Source organism: Esox lucius, chromosome 18 (genome assembly GCF_011004845.1).
Source record: "Esox lucius isolate fEsoLuc1 chromosome 18, fEsoLuc1.pri, whole genome shotgun sequence".
NCBI lineage: Eukaryota > Metazoa > Chordata > Actinopteri > Esociformes > Esocidae > Esox > Esox lucius.
The window spans coordinates 590,988-603,786 of NC_047586.1; the positions used below are offsets into that span (position 1 = coordinate 590,988).

A 12,799-nucleotide genomic window follows, 5' to 3' on the forward strand; every position below is an offset into this window, starting at 1 on the left:
GTATGCATTCCCTACTTTGTCTAAAAAGGGCATTGCTATATACAGTTTGTATGCATGTCAAATAACTACTAGGCTACAGACACTACAATATCCACTGTCCGTCCGACCGTAGTAACTACTGATCCCTTCTGATAACGTTTCACCAATGGCATGACCGTTATTTGCCAGAGAGAGAGAGAGAGAGAGAGAGAGAAGCCGATGCCACAGAAATAAGGAAGTGCTCCAGTTAGGGACTGGGAGTGGCTTGGTAAATACCTGGTGGAGTAGGTCTACATTTTTTTCGAGTTTCAATCAGTCAGGCATACGGGCGGATCTATAGAAAATACTATATTTCCGCGCAGAGGTTCGTGAATGTCATCAAAGCAGGTAGGCCACAAATTCTCTAGAACTCACTGTTAGAGTTCTTCTTATTTTTTTATCGTTTTTACTACTGTCAGGTGTACTCTTCAACTTCAGGTGCACCGCGGAACGTAATATGTTCATGATATATCGAATGTTAACAACGATTGTTCAGCCTACTTTTCAGTAGTCATTTAAAATAAAAAATATCGCGATCGTTTTGGTATTACAGTCTACATATATGTGACGTGTTTAAATTACGTGTGAAAAAACTTATTCCTGAGATAATTTGCCATTAGACTACAGATTTATATTTTTGACTGTATAAACAAATATGGAGTGTACAAAATGAATATTTCGGTTTCATGAATTCAACATCGAAGAGCATATGTGCAAAGTGTGAAATTGCATACATTCCATTTTCTATCAATGTTAAGTTGAGAGAATCTCCGTTATTGCTGCAAGTCTGTGCAGGTAAACATTTTGGCACGCATTCCAGTGTCTTGGGTTATGGTGTAACGCTTGTTGCTGATGTTCTGTACACTCTCTAAAGCAGTTCTACAAACAACTTTTTTGGATTCATTTTCTAACAACTAAGTTCGATAGGGGGTTTTAGTGTCCGTTTTAAGACATTGCTTTTCAGTCTGGAAAACGTTCTGGACGCGTAAACGGTATTATTGCAGTTACCTGTAGAATGGTGTAACCAATTAACGTTATAATTAAGGAGATCGCATCATCTTCCGCTTAATCCGGGGCCGGGTCGCGGGGGCAGCAGTCTAAGCAGGGATGCCCAGACTTCCCTCTCCCCAGACACTTCCTCCAGCTCTTCCGGGGGGACACCGAGGCGTTCCCAGGCCAGCCGGGAGACATAGTCCCTCCAGCGTGTCCTAGGTCTTCCCCGGGGTCTCTTCCCGGTGGGACGGGACCGGAACACCTTCCCAGGAAGGCGTTCCGGAGGCATCCGAAACAGATGCCCAAGCCACCTCAGCTGACCCCTCTCGATGTGGAGGAGCAGCGGCTCTACTCTGAGCTCCTCCCGGGTGACCGAGCTTCTCACCCTATCTCTAAGGGATCGCCCAGCCACCCTGCGGAGAAAGCTCATTTCGGCCGCCTGTATCCGGGATCTTGTCCTTTCGGTCATGACCCAAAGCTCATGACCATAGGTGAGAGTAGGAACGTAGATTGACCGGTAAATCGAGAGCTTCGCCTTGCGGCTCAGCTCTTTCTTCACCACGACAGACCGATACATCGACCGCATTACTGCAGAAGCTGCACCGATCCGTCTGTCAATCTCCCGTTCCATCCTTCCCTCACTCGTGAACAGGACCCCTAGATACTTAAACTCCTCCACTTGAGGCAGGCACTCTCCACCAACCTGAAGTGGGCAAGCCACCCTTTTCCGACTGAGGACCATGGCCTCGGATTTGGAGGTACTGATTTTCATCCCCACCGCTTCACACTCGGCTGCAAACCGTCCAAGTGCATGCTGAAGGTCCTGGCTTGAAGGGGCCAACACGACAACATCATCCGCGAAGAGCAGAGACGAAATCGTGTGGTCCCCAAACCTGACACCCTCCGGCCCCTGGCTGCGCCTAGAAATTCTGTCCATAAAAATTACGAACAGAACCGGTGACAAAGGGCAGCCCTGCCGGAGTCCAACATGCACAGGGAACAAGTCTGACTTACTGCCGGCAATGCGGACCAAGCTCCTGCTTCGGTCGTACAGGGACCTGACAGCCCTTAGCAAAGGACCCAGGACCCCATATTCCCGAAGCACCCTCCACAGGATGCCACGAGGGACACAGTCGAATGCCTTCTCCAAATCCACAAAACACATGTGGACTGGTTGGGCAAACTCCCATGAACCCTCCATCACCCTGTAGAGGGTATAGAGCTGGTCCAGTGTTCCGCGGCCTGGACGAAAACCACACTGTTCCTCCTGAATCCGAGGTTCTACTATCGGCCGTATTCTCCTCTCCAGAACCCTGGCATAGACTTTCCCGGGGAGGCTGAGAAGTGTGATCCCCCTATAGTTGGAACACACCCTCCGGTCCCCCTTCTTATAAAGAGGGACCACCACCCCGGTCTGCCATCCCAGAGGCACTGTCCCCGACTGCCACGCGATGTTGCACAGGCGTGTCAGCCAAGACAGCCCCACAACATCCAGAGACTTGAGGTACTCAGGGCGGATCTCATCCACCCCCGGTGCCTTGCCACCGAGGAGTTTCTTAACCACCTCGGTGACTTCAGCCCGGGTGATGGACGAGTCCACCTCTGAGCCCTCATCCTCTGCTTCCTCAATGGAAGACGTGACGGCGGGATTGAGGAGATCCTCGAAGTATTCCTTCCACCGCCCGACGACATCCTCAGTTGAGGTCAACAGCTGCCCACCTCTACTGTAAACAGCGTTGGTAGGGCACTGTTTCCCTCTCCTGAGGCGCCGGATGGTTTGCCAGAATCTCTTCGAGGCCAGCCGATAGTCCTTCTCCATGGCCTCACCGAACTCCTCCCAGGCCCGAGTTTTTGCCTCCACAACCACCCGGGCTGCAGCCCGCTTGGCCTGTCGGTACCCGTCAGCTGCGTCAGGAGTCCCACAAGCCAACCAGGCCTGATAGGACTCCTTCTTCAGCTTGACGGCATCCCTTACTTCCGGTGTCCACCACCGGGTTCGGGGATTGCCGCCTCGACAGGCACCGGAGACCTTACGGCCACAGCTCCGAGCGGCCGCTTCGACAATGGCGGTGGAGAACATGGTCCACTCGGACTCAATATCTCCAACCTCCCTCGGGATCCAGTCGAAGCTCTGCCGGAGGTGGGAGTTAAAGATCTCTCTGACAGGAGACTCGGCCAGACGTTCCCAGCAGACCCTTACAGTACGCTTGGGCCTGCCGAGTCTGTCCAGCTTTCTCCCCCGCCATCGGATCCAACTCACCACCAGGTGGTGATCAGTTGACAGCTCCGCCCCTCTCTTCACCCGAGTGTCCAAGACATACGGCCGCAGGTCAGATGAGACGACAACAAAGTCGATCATCGACCTGCGGCCTAGGGTGTCCTGGTGCCACGTGCACTGATGGACACCCTTATGCTTGAACATGGTGTTCGTTATGGACAAACTGTGACTAGCACAGAAGTCCAATAACTGAACACCACTCGGGTTCAGATCAGGGGGGCCGTTCCTCCCAATCACGCCCCTCCAGGTGTCACTGTCGTTGCCCACGTGGGCGTTGAAGTCCCCCAGTAGAACAATAGAGTCCCCAGTCGGAGCACTTTCCAGCACCCCTCCCAGAGACTCCAAGAAGGTCGGGTACTCTGCACTGCCGTTCGGCCCGTAGGCACAAACAACAGTGAGAGACCTATCCCCGACCCGTAGGCGCAGGGAAACGACCCTCTCGTTCACCGGGGTAAACTCCAACACATGGCGGCAGAGCTGGGGAGCTATAAGCAAACCCACACCAGCCCGCCGCCTCTCACCATGGGCAACTCCAGAGTGGTGAAGAGTCCATCCTCTCTCAAGGAGTGTGGTTCCAGAGCCCAAGCCGTGCGTAGAGGTGATCCCGACTACCTCTAATCGGAACCTCTCAACCTCACGCACTAGCTCAGGCTCCTTCCCCGCCAGCGAGGTGACATTCCACGTCCCTAGAGCTAGTTTCCGTGTCCAGAGATCGGGTTGTCTAGGCCCCTGCCTTCGACTGCCGCCCGATCCTCTTCGCACCGGCCCCTTATGGTCCCTCCTGTGGGTGGTGAGCCCACGGGAGGGCGGCCCCACGTCGCCCGTTCGGGCTGAGCCCGGCCGGGCCCCATGGGGGAAGGCCCGGCCACCAGGCGCTCGCATACGAGCCCCAACCCCGGGCCTGGCTCCAGGGTGGGGCCCCGGCTGCGCCATACCGGGCGACGTCACGGTACTCAATATTTTTTTCATCATTAAGGGGGGTAATTAAGGAGATGTTTAACTCATTATTAATAGACACGTTATAACATGTCACAGTATTTGCACAAACACAGAGATTAATTTCTTGCTCAGAACAGAGATGTGATTGCTTAAGCTGAGACAGCTCTGCTGTATGACAACTCTGAATAACGAAAAGACATGCGTTGACGGGTTTCCCTAGCTGTGTAATGTGTCTTTCCTGTATTCTGAACACACACACACGGTATTGTTTCTGTCCACCTGTAGATCTACTGATGAGGAATTTCCACTCAATTACTACATGTCTGATAACCTAGCTACCTTCTATTGTAGGATCACCCTTTATGTTTGTATGGTCTTTTGACTTCATTTAGACATCAGGAAACAGAGGCACGGACATGCAGGTATAGGAGGACAATGCAGGGATTGCACCCTGGTCTCCCGTGGTTTTGCGTGTGAGTCATGGGGGGATATCACCTGATCACATGATTACTAACCCTTTACAAGATGTCTTCCTTGCTCAGTGACTCAGACAAAAGTTTTCCGACAATTTAATGTACATGTCTTGTGAAATGTGGTGTCGTGTGTTATTGTTAGACAACATATAGAAATGGACCAGACAAAGTAAATTCAAAGTTACTAACATTTAAATGTGGTTGTGGAGAGTAGAGGACATCAGTCCATGGCATAACGTTGCTAGGAGACGGGAGTTGGGGAGGTTTTCCCGTTTCCTCTGTGTCCCTTATCAAGTCAGACTGTCCCTGTCAGACAGCCGTGTCCCGAAGACCGTGGACTGTGTGGTCCCAAAGACAGTGGACCGTGTGACCCAGCCGTGTCCTGAAGACCGTGGACTGTGTGGCCCCGAAGACAGTGGACCGTGTGACCCAGCCGTGTCCCGAAGACCGTGGACTGTGTGGTCCCAAAGACAGTGGACCGTGTGACCCAGCCGTGTCCTGAAGACCGTGGACCGTGTGACCCAGCCGTGTCCCGAAGACCGTGGACTGTGTGGTCCCAAAGACAGTGGACCGTGTGACCCAGCCGTGTCCAGAAGACAGTGGACCGTGGGACACAGTCGTGTCCAGAAGACCGTGGACCGTGTGACTGTGGTCGACAGAAATGTGATTTCGTCCTTCTGCATGATTGTTGCGACATTGGTGTACGGCCAAAACAGCACCCTATTTTTTTCATAGTTCACTAGCTGGGACCAGATTCCTATAGAAGACAGCAGTGCACTTTAGAGGAGAGGGGGCCATTTAGAATATGGGCGTGGTTTAGCACGGTGTAGCAGGGAGCAGGAAGTCCAGACCGCTGGTTAACGCTGCAGGTATTGAGGGGCTGTCTGCCTGGTAAACATCTCTTAACATGTCAGTTACCTTTAGACATCCAGCTGTTCTGCCCGTGCCTCTGAAATAAATAAATACATTTTACAATATAATATTTGTATCCATACATTTACATGTATTCCCATCCCTGGTTACAGACATGGACAGACAGACAGACAGACAATTGTAAGATATTCTTATCCCTGATTACAGACATGGACAGATAGACAGACAGTTGTAATATATTCCCATCCCTGATTACAGACATGGACAGACAGACAGTTGTAATATATTCTCATCTCTGGTTACAGACATGGACAGACAGACAGACAGTTGTAATATATTCTTATCCCTGGTTACAGACATGGACAGACAGACAGACAATTGTAAGATATTCTTATCCCTGATTACAGACATGGACAGATAGACAGTTGTAATATATTCTCATCTCTGGTTACAGACATGGACAGACAGACAGACAGTTGTAATATATTCCCATCCCTGGTTACAGACATGGACAGACAGACAGACATGGACAGACAGACAGTTGTAATATATTCTCATCCCTGGTTACAGACATAGACAGGCAGACAGACAGACAGTTGTAATATATTCTTATCCCTGGTTACAGACATGGACAGACAGACAGACAGACAGTTGTAATATATTCCCATCCCTGGTTACAGACATGGACAGATGGACAGACAGACAGTTGTAATATATTCTCATCCCTGGTTACAGACATGGACAGACAGACAGACATGGACAGACAGACAGTTGTAATATATTCTCATCCCTGGTTACAGACATGGACAGACAGACAGACAGTTCTGGACTCTTTGTGCCTCTGCATTGAAGTAGTTATAACATCTCATAGCACCAGTGTTGCACATTGTCTGTGTGTGTGTCTGTGTGTTTGTCTGTGTGTGTGTCTGTGTGTGTGTTTGTGTCAGAAGCTGAAGTTGAGTGTCCCAGTACTGTAGTTTGGTTAGTTTGAGATGAAAGGCCAGAGTGTTTAGATAAAAGGATCTTATCACAGCCAACCCTGTAGACTAACTCTAGTCTGTTGTGTATTTAAAGGCACAGTGCCTTTCTCTGCTGCAGCAGTGGATGTTGTCCCACAGTATATTCTCTCCTGAACAGATTCTGTCAAGACTTGACATTGTGAGTAGTGTGACTAATATTATTAGTGTATATTACTTCCTGTTTTTTTATTATTTTGATAATTTATTGATTGGGAAAAGACAGAGCCCTGGGTGTGGAGCAGTTACCCTCAGATAAACACTACAGTTGAACCGTTTAACTCTGGTTTCTGGTTTCAGTTAGCCATATAGCTACAGTCGCCAGGTATACAACACTGCGAAAGGGTCTATCCACAGAGCTGCTATCCTGTTTGGGTTGAAAACACAGGCTGTGTAATAATAATGTGACATTTTTCAGGTTCTGTTCTAATTTTTGCAGCTGTTAACATAAAAGGGACCTGAACATATATATATATTTTTTGACCTAGACATTTGGTGGTTTTTAGAAAAGGGCCTTTATGTATAAGAAGGAACCGGCAGATGAGCATTCTGGTTACTGGTGTTGTCAAAACACTGTAAAGAGGTCCACGCAGAGGAAGAAATCTCTGGCGACTAAATGAATGCTACATGATACCGAGTCAGGTGTCACTGCACAGTCTAGCACAGTGAAGAGGGCTAGCACAGTCTAGCACAGTGAAGAGGGCCAGCACAGTCTAGCACAGTGAAGAGGGCCAGCACCGTCTAGCACAGTGAAGAGAGTCAGCACATTCTAACACAGTGAAGAGGGTCAGTACAGTCTAGCACAGTGAAGAAGGCCCTGACAACTAGACAATACACAGAAATGCACACACTGATCTTTCCATTTCTGTTGTCTGGGGCTCAGGGGCTGATGTTTGTCTGTTAAAGTGTAAACCCTTCAGAGGTCAAGGGTTAATCTTACACACTCCTGCTGCCTCTGGATTGAGGTTCCTCATTGCTACTACATTCTACATTCACAGCAATGTTTATGAGGTTGATTGGCTGTTTTATTGTGAAAACTCTTGGTTAAATATAACTCTCTATGCCTAAACATGACCCATGTATCACTTTTCTTCTACGGGCACATTGCTTCAGCTGAACTAGGTGACCCCCCCCCCACCACCACCAAGCTTAATCTAATCTTCCAACTGGTCTACAGTGCAGGTCTCAGTTATTTAGTTTCAGTACTGAAAATGAGAAAGCTATGCCATTACGCAAGATGAGATATGGAACTTAACCCCTGCTTTCCTCCAGTCTGAACATTTGCAAATAGAAAACATCTCAAATGGCCAAAACATTAACAGCATCGTACCATGCTGAGGATTCAGAGTTAATAGGATTTAACACTGAAAGTACTCTGAAGAATGCCAAGATGGTGATTGAGCAGTCGATATGTCTTCAGCTAAACAACATTCTCTGAGGTTGAACCACCAAGAGGCTCTCCACAGACCTGTCACAGCATTGTGAATGCAGAAATGTCTCTAGGAGTCCTAACATGGTAAAGTAACCCCCCTCTAATGTTCTCACCCCCACCCACCACCTGTACAACCCCCACCCTGGTGGTGGATCTCCACTGTGGGGAGTGTCTTTCATGTTCACATCTGTAAACACATGCACGCACACACACACACACACACACACACACACACACACAAGCACGCACACACACACACACACACATGCACGCACACACACACACACACATGCACGCACACACACACACACATGCACACACACACACACACATGCACGCACGCACACACACACACACACACGCATGCACGCACAAACACAAACATACACACACACTTACGCACACACACGTGGACACGCACACACACAGTGAGAGTCACACAGTCCCTGTTGAGGAATTCAGAGCCCGGGGCTGAGAATACAGCACCCTCTCCAACAACAGCAGATATAACCTGAGATCACACATACGGAAACAATGCTTTCTCAGAACTACAACGTGTCTAACAGGTAGACAGACAGGCAGACAGACAGGCAGACAGGCAGACAGACAGACAGACAGGCAGACAGACAGACAGGCAGGCAGGCAGGCAGACAGACAGACAGGCAGGCAGGCAGGCAGACAGAGAGAGTGTACAAGGGGAAGATACTAAGTTGAGTACCGTCCAGCTGCTACCGGACATATGTAATCTTTAACCTTGCATTACGGTCAGATGTGTGGATACTTAATTTATTGTTTAGTTTGACTTTTGTATCAGTTTAAACCTCTGCCTTACAGTGGGTGTGTGTAAAAATGTATATTATTTTCAGCTGTGCAGAACTTTCTTTTGCTTGATTCTAGTACTTATATTGCGATACTGCAGTCAGAGCATTCCCAGGTCATAACTGCCAACCGTGTCTTTTACAACCCTACAATCAGTAATAAAGTGTTTGTTGAATCCAGCCGGTTGGTTGTTAGTGGGCTAGCACAGAATCTGCTGTTAACTTCCGGGCATATTTTCTGTTGAGGTGTGATTGTCTGAAGACAGCCAGAACAAACAAAGTCTCTGTGAAGACCACAGCCTGCCTCAGAAGACAAGTTGTCAAACAGTCTTGTTTATCTGTGAAGCAATGGATCAGTCATGCAGACCTACCGGACAAAAGTAAAGGCTCAAAGTATTTTTAATAGTATTTTTACCCAGGTCGGTGGCTTACTGCTGGGTAACCCAATAAAGAGAAACTGGGTTTTGGTGACGCAAAACCTACGGAGAGAGAGAGAGAGAAAGAGAGAGAGAGAGAGAGAGAGCTAAGAAACCTGTGTGCACCAAAATGGCTGTTCTTTTGGGTCATTACAAGCCTAGTCCATGGTACTGACTGTTTTTTTCATTTGTTTGAACTTATTATTTTTCAAAAGTAAAATTTACTATATGCAAAGATGTAGAAATAATTAAGGATATTCCTTCAAATGGCTGCATTTGTGATTCATTCTGGTTCCATATACTTAGGTACAGTAATTAAAGTGAGGTGTTTTTCTTTTTCTATGATCAAATAATGATTTATGTGAAGAATAATTACAAAATCTACAATTTAAAACTTGCTCTCTGTTGTTAGTGTTTTTTAGGTCAGTGTGTTATGAGTGACAGTTTGTGTTTCGGAGTGAGAATGTTTGCCAGTGTTTTGGTGGAACGAGCTTGTTTTGAGACATGTATAAAGTGTTTTGGTGGTTTTAGTGAGTTTTGGGTTGGGATGAACTGTTTTGCAATGATGCATGTTGGTAATGCACACTGTGTGCAGGGTTTTGTTATTGTGGTTTCAGTATTGACCGATGCTTGTAAGCAATCGAGAAAAACTGTAACTAGTTAGTTCCCATAATTAATGAATTTGTCTGCTGTTTGATTAATGCAAAAACAGTGCGAACAGTAGGCTACATTTGCTCCATTAGCTTTGACAGGATTAGAGTTTTCCGCTACTGGCCTTTTTAACACCCGCAATATGCCAGTTTTAATTTCCTCACCTGGTTGTTTCCCTTTAAAAGGCTTGAGCTTTACTTTGCAGATTGGTTTGTCACTATAGATATGTTATACGTGTTGCAAGTGTTCATAGTTCTTATGTATACATTTAGAAAAATAATGGCATAAAAATTCAACACATTTCAGTAGGTTCACGGAAAATGTACCGTTAATCCCTGTTCATGAGGGTGTGGTGTACAGTACCAGTCAGAAGTTTGGACAAAACATTCAAGTGAATGGATAAATTCTTATCAACATATCTACGTATTTTACTGTCTCACCTGGCAGGGTTCTATGTGGAACATTGTTGACTAGGGTTCTCCTGAAGGGGAAAACAGTTGGAGGTAATAAATACTAACATTACTGGGTGTGTGAAGCCTACAAGTCTGTGCATTGTCATGCAAGTTTATGTGGTGACTCACAGGTCTTCACATGAAGATAGAGGCAGGAATGTTGTGATCAGTAGATCTCCTCTGTACACTGATTCCGATTTGATACAGCACACATTGTTGGTCTGAGTGTTGTTTATGACACACCCCTACATAGGGTACGAATGGCCACACGAATCCCAACGATGTGATTTCAGTATCAATCAATCAATCACATTTATTTATAAAGCCCTTTTTACAACAGCATTTGTCACAAAGTGCTTTTACAGAGACACCCGGCCTTAAACCCCAAGGAGCAAACAACAGTAGTGTTGAATTTCAGTGGCTAGGAAAAACTCCCTAAGAAGGTCAAATTTTAGGAAGAAACCTAGAGAGGACCCAGGCTCAGAGGGGTGACCAGTCCTCTTCTGGCTGTGCCGGGTGAGATACTCCACATGAAGAAATAAATGTTACATAAGAGTTAGGTTGCTACAAAAGTCCATCTGTGGTATCAGTCCGTCTGAGGTATCTGTCCATCTGATGTACCAGTCCATCTGTGGTACCAGTCCATCTGTGGTACCTGTCCATCTGATGTACCAGTCCGTCTGTGGTACTAGTCCGTCTGTGGTACCAGTCCATCTGATGTACCAGTCCATCTGATGTACCTGTCCATCTGATGTACCAGTCCATCTGATGTACCAGTCCATCTGATGTACCTGTCCATCTGATGTACCAGTCCATCTGATGTACCAGTCCATCTGATGTACCAGTCCATCTGATGTACCAGTCCATCTTTGGTACCTGTCCATCTGATGTACCAGTCCATCTGATGTACCTGTCCATCTGTGTTACCAGTCCATCTGATGTACCAGTCCATCTGATGTACCAGTCCATCTGTGGTACCTGTCCATCTGATGTACCAGTCCATCTTTGGTACCTGTCCATCTGATGTACCAGTCCATCTGTGGTACCTGCCCATCTGATGTACCAGTCCATCTGATGTACCAGTCCATCTTTGGTACCAGTCCATCTTTGGTACCTGTCCATCTGATGTACCAGTCCATCTGTGGTACCTGCCCATCTGATGTACCAGTCCATCTGATGTACCTGTCCATCTGATGTACCAGTCCATCTGATGTACCAGTCCATCTGATGTACCAGTCCATCTGTGGTACCAGTCCATCTTTGGTACCAGTCCATCTTTGGTACCAGTCCATCTTTGGTACCAGTCCATCTGATGTACCAGTCCATCTGATGTACCAGTCCATCTGTGGTACCAGTCCATCCGTGGTACCAGTCCATCCGTGTTACCAGTCCATCCGTGTTACCAGTCCATCTGATGTACCAGTCCATCTGATGTACCAGTCCATCTTTGGTACCAGTCCATCTTTGGTACCTGTCCATCTGATGTACCAGTCCATCTGATGTACCAGTCCCCACTCTTTCAATCATTTGTCCCCCACTCCTTCTCACACCTCCCCTCTCTCTCTCCCTCTTTTTTAGGTATGATGCAGTTATGACGTTATCTTCCTCTCTGCTGTGAGAATGTATGAGGTGATGCAGGGAGACACTTCCACTCTGTCCTGGAGGGTACCCAGCCCTGGCCACAACAATGACCCCCAAAAAAGCCCCTTCAGTGGGGAAGGAGGACCCACCAAGATCCTCAAAGTTTGCTTCTCCACCAACAACACCCAGGGAAAGAACTTCAAGCTGGTTAAGTGTGACAGCTCCTGGAAGATCAGGGTGAGGCACTTCACTTGATTTATAAACTGTTTTAAAAAATGTACTGATTAGCAGATCATGTTAGAAATGGAATGTTTACTACTGTAAACTGTGATTGATTTGGGGTTCAACAGAACAAAAACACAAGCAGGACAGGTGGAAAATAAACAATGTCTGGAACAAATGTTGGTTGTTTCTTTATGTCAGTAGTATGACAGTCAAACCAGTTCACTTCCAAAAACACAGAGGCAAGGGGCAAAACAAATAAACAGGGCATAATGTGTTATAGATAATAATAATAATAATAATATTGTTTATAAATAAACAGGGTATGATGTGTTATAGATAATAATAATAATGTTTATAAATAAACAGGGCATAATGTGTTATAGATAATAATAATAATGTTCATAAATTAACAGGGCATGATGTGTTATGGATAATAATAGTAATAATGATTTATAAATAAACAGGGCACAATGTGTTATAGATAATAATAATAATGTTTATAAATAAACAGGGCATAATTTGTTATAGATAATAATAATAATGTTTATAAATAAACACGACATCCTGTGTTATAGATAATAATAATAATAATGTTTATAAATAAACTGGGCATAATGTGTTATAGATAATAATA

General features: G+C 46.5%; 1 protein-coding gene across 1 annotated transcript in view; it reads left to right on the plus strand.

Moving 5' to 3' along the window:
* The first annotated feature begins 256 nt into the window (after positions 1-256).
* The window catches only part of ptk2bb (protein tyrosine kinase 2 beta, b), a 30,230-nt gene continuing 17,687 nt past the window's right edge, over positions 257-12,799 (plus strand). The window contains exons 1-2 of the mRNA XM_013138547.4: positions 257-366; positions 11,938-12,177. Of these exons, the coding sequence (XP_012994001.1) occupies positions 11,980-12,177 (198 nt within the window). The 5' untranslated portion in view covers positions 257-366; positions 11,938-11,979. The remainder of the gene's footprint in view (positions 367-11,937; positions 12,178-12,799) is intronic.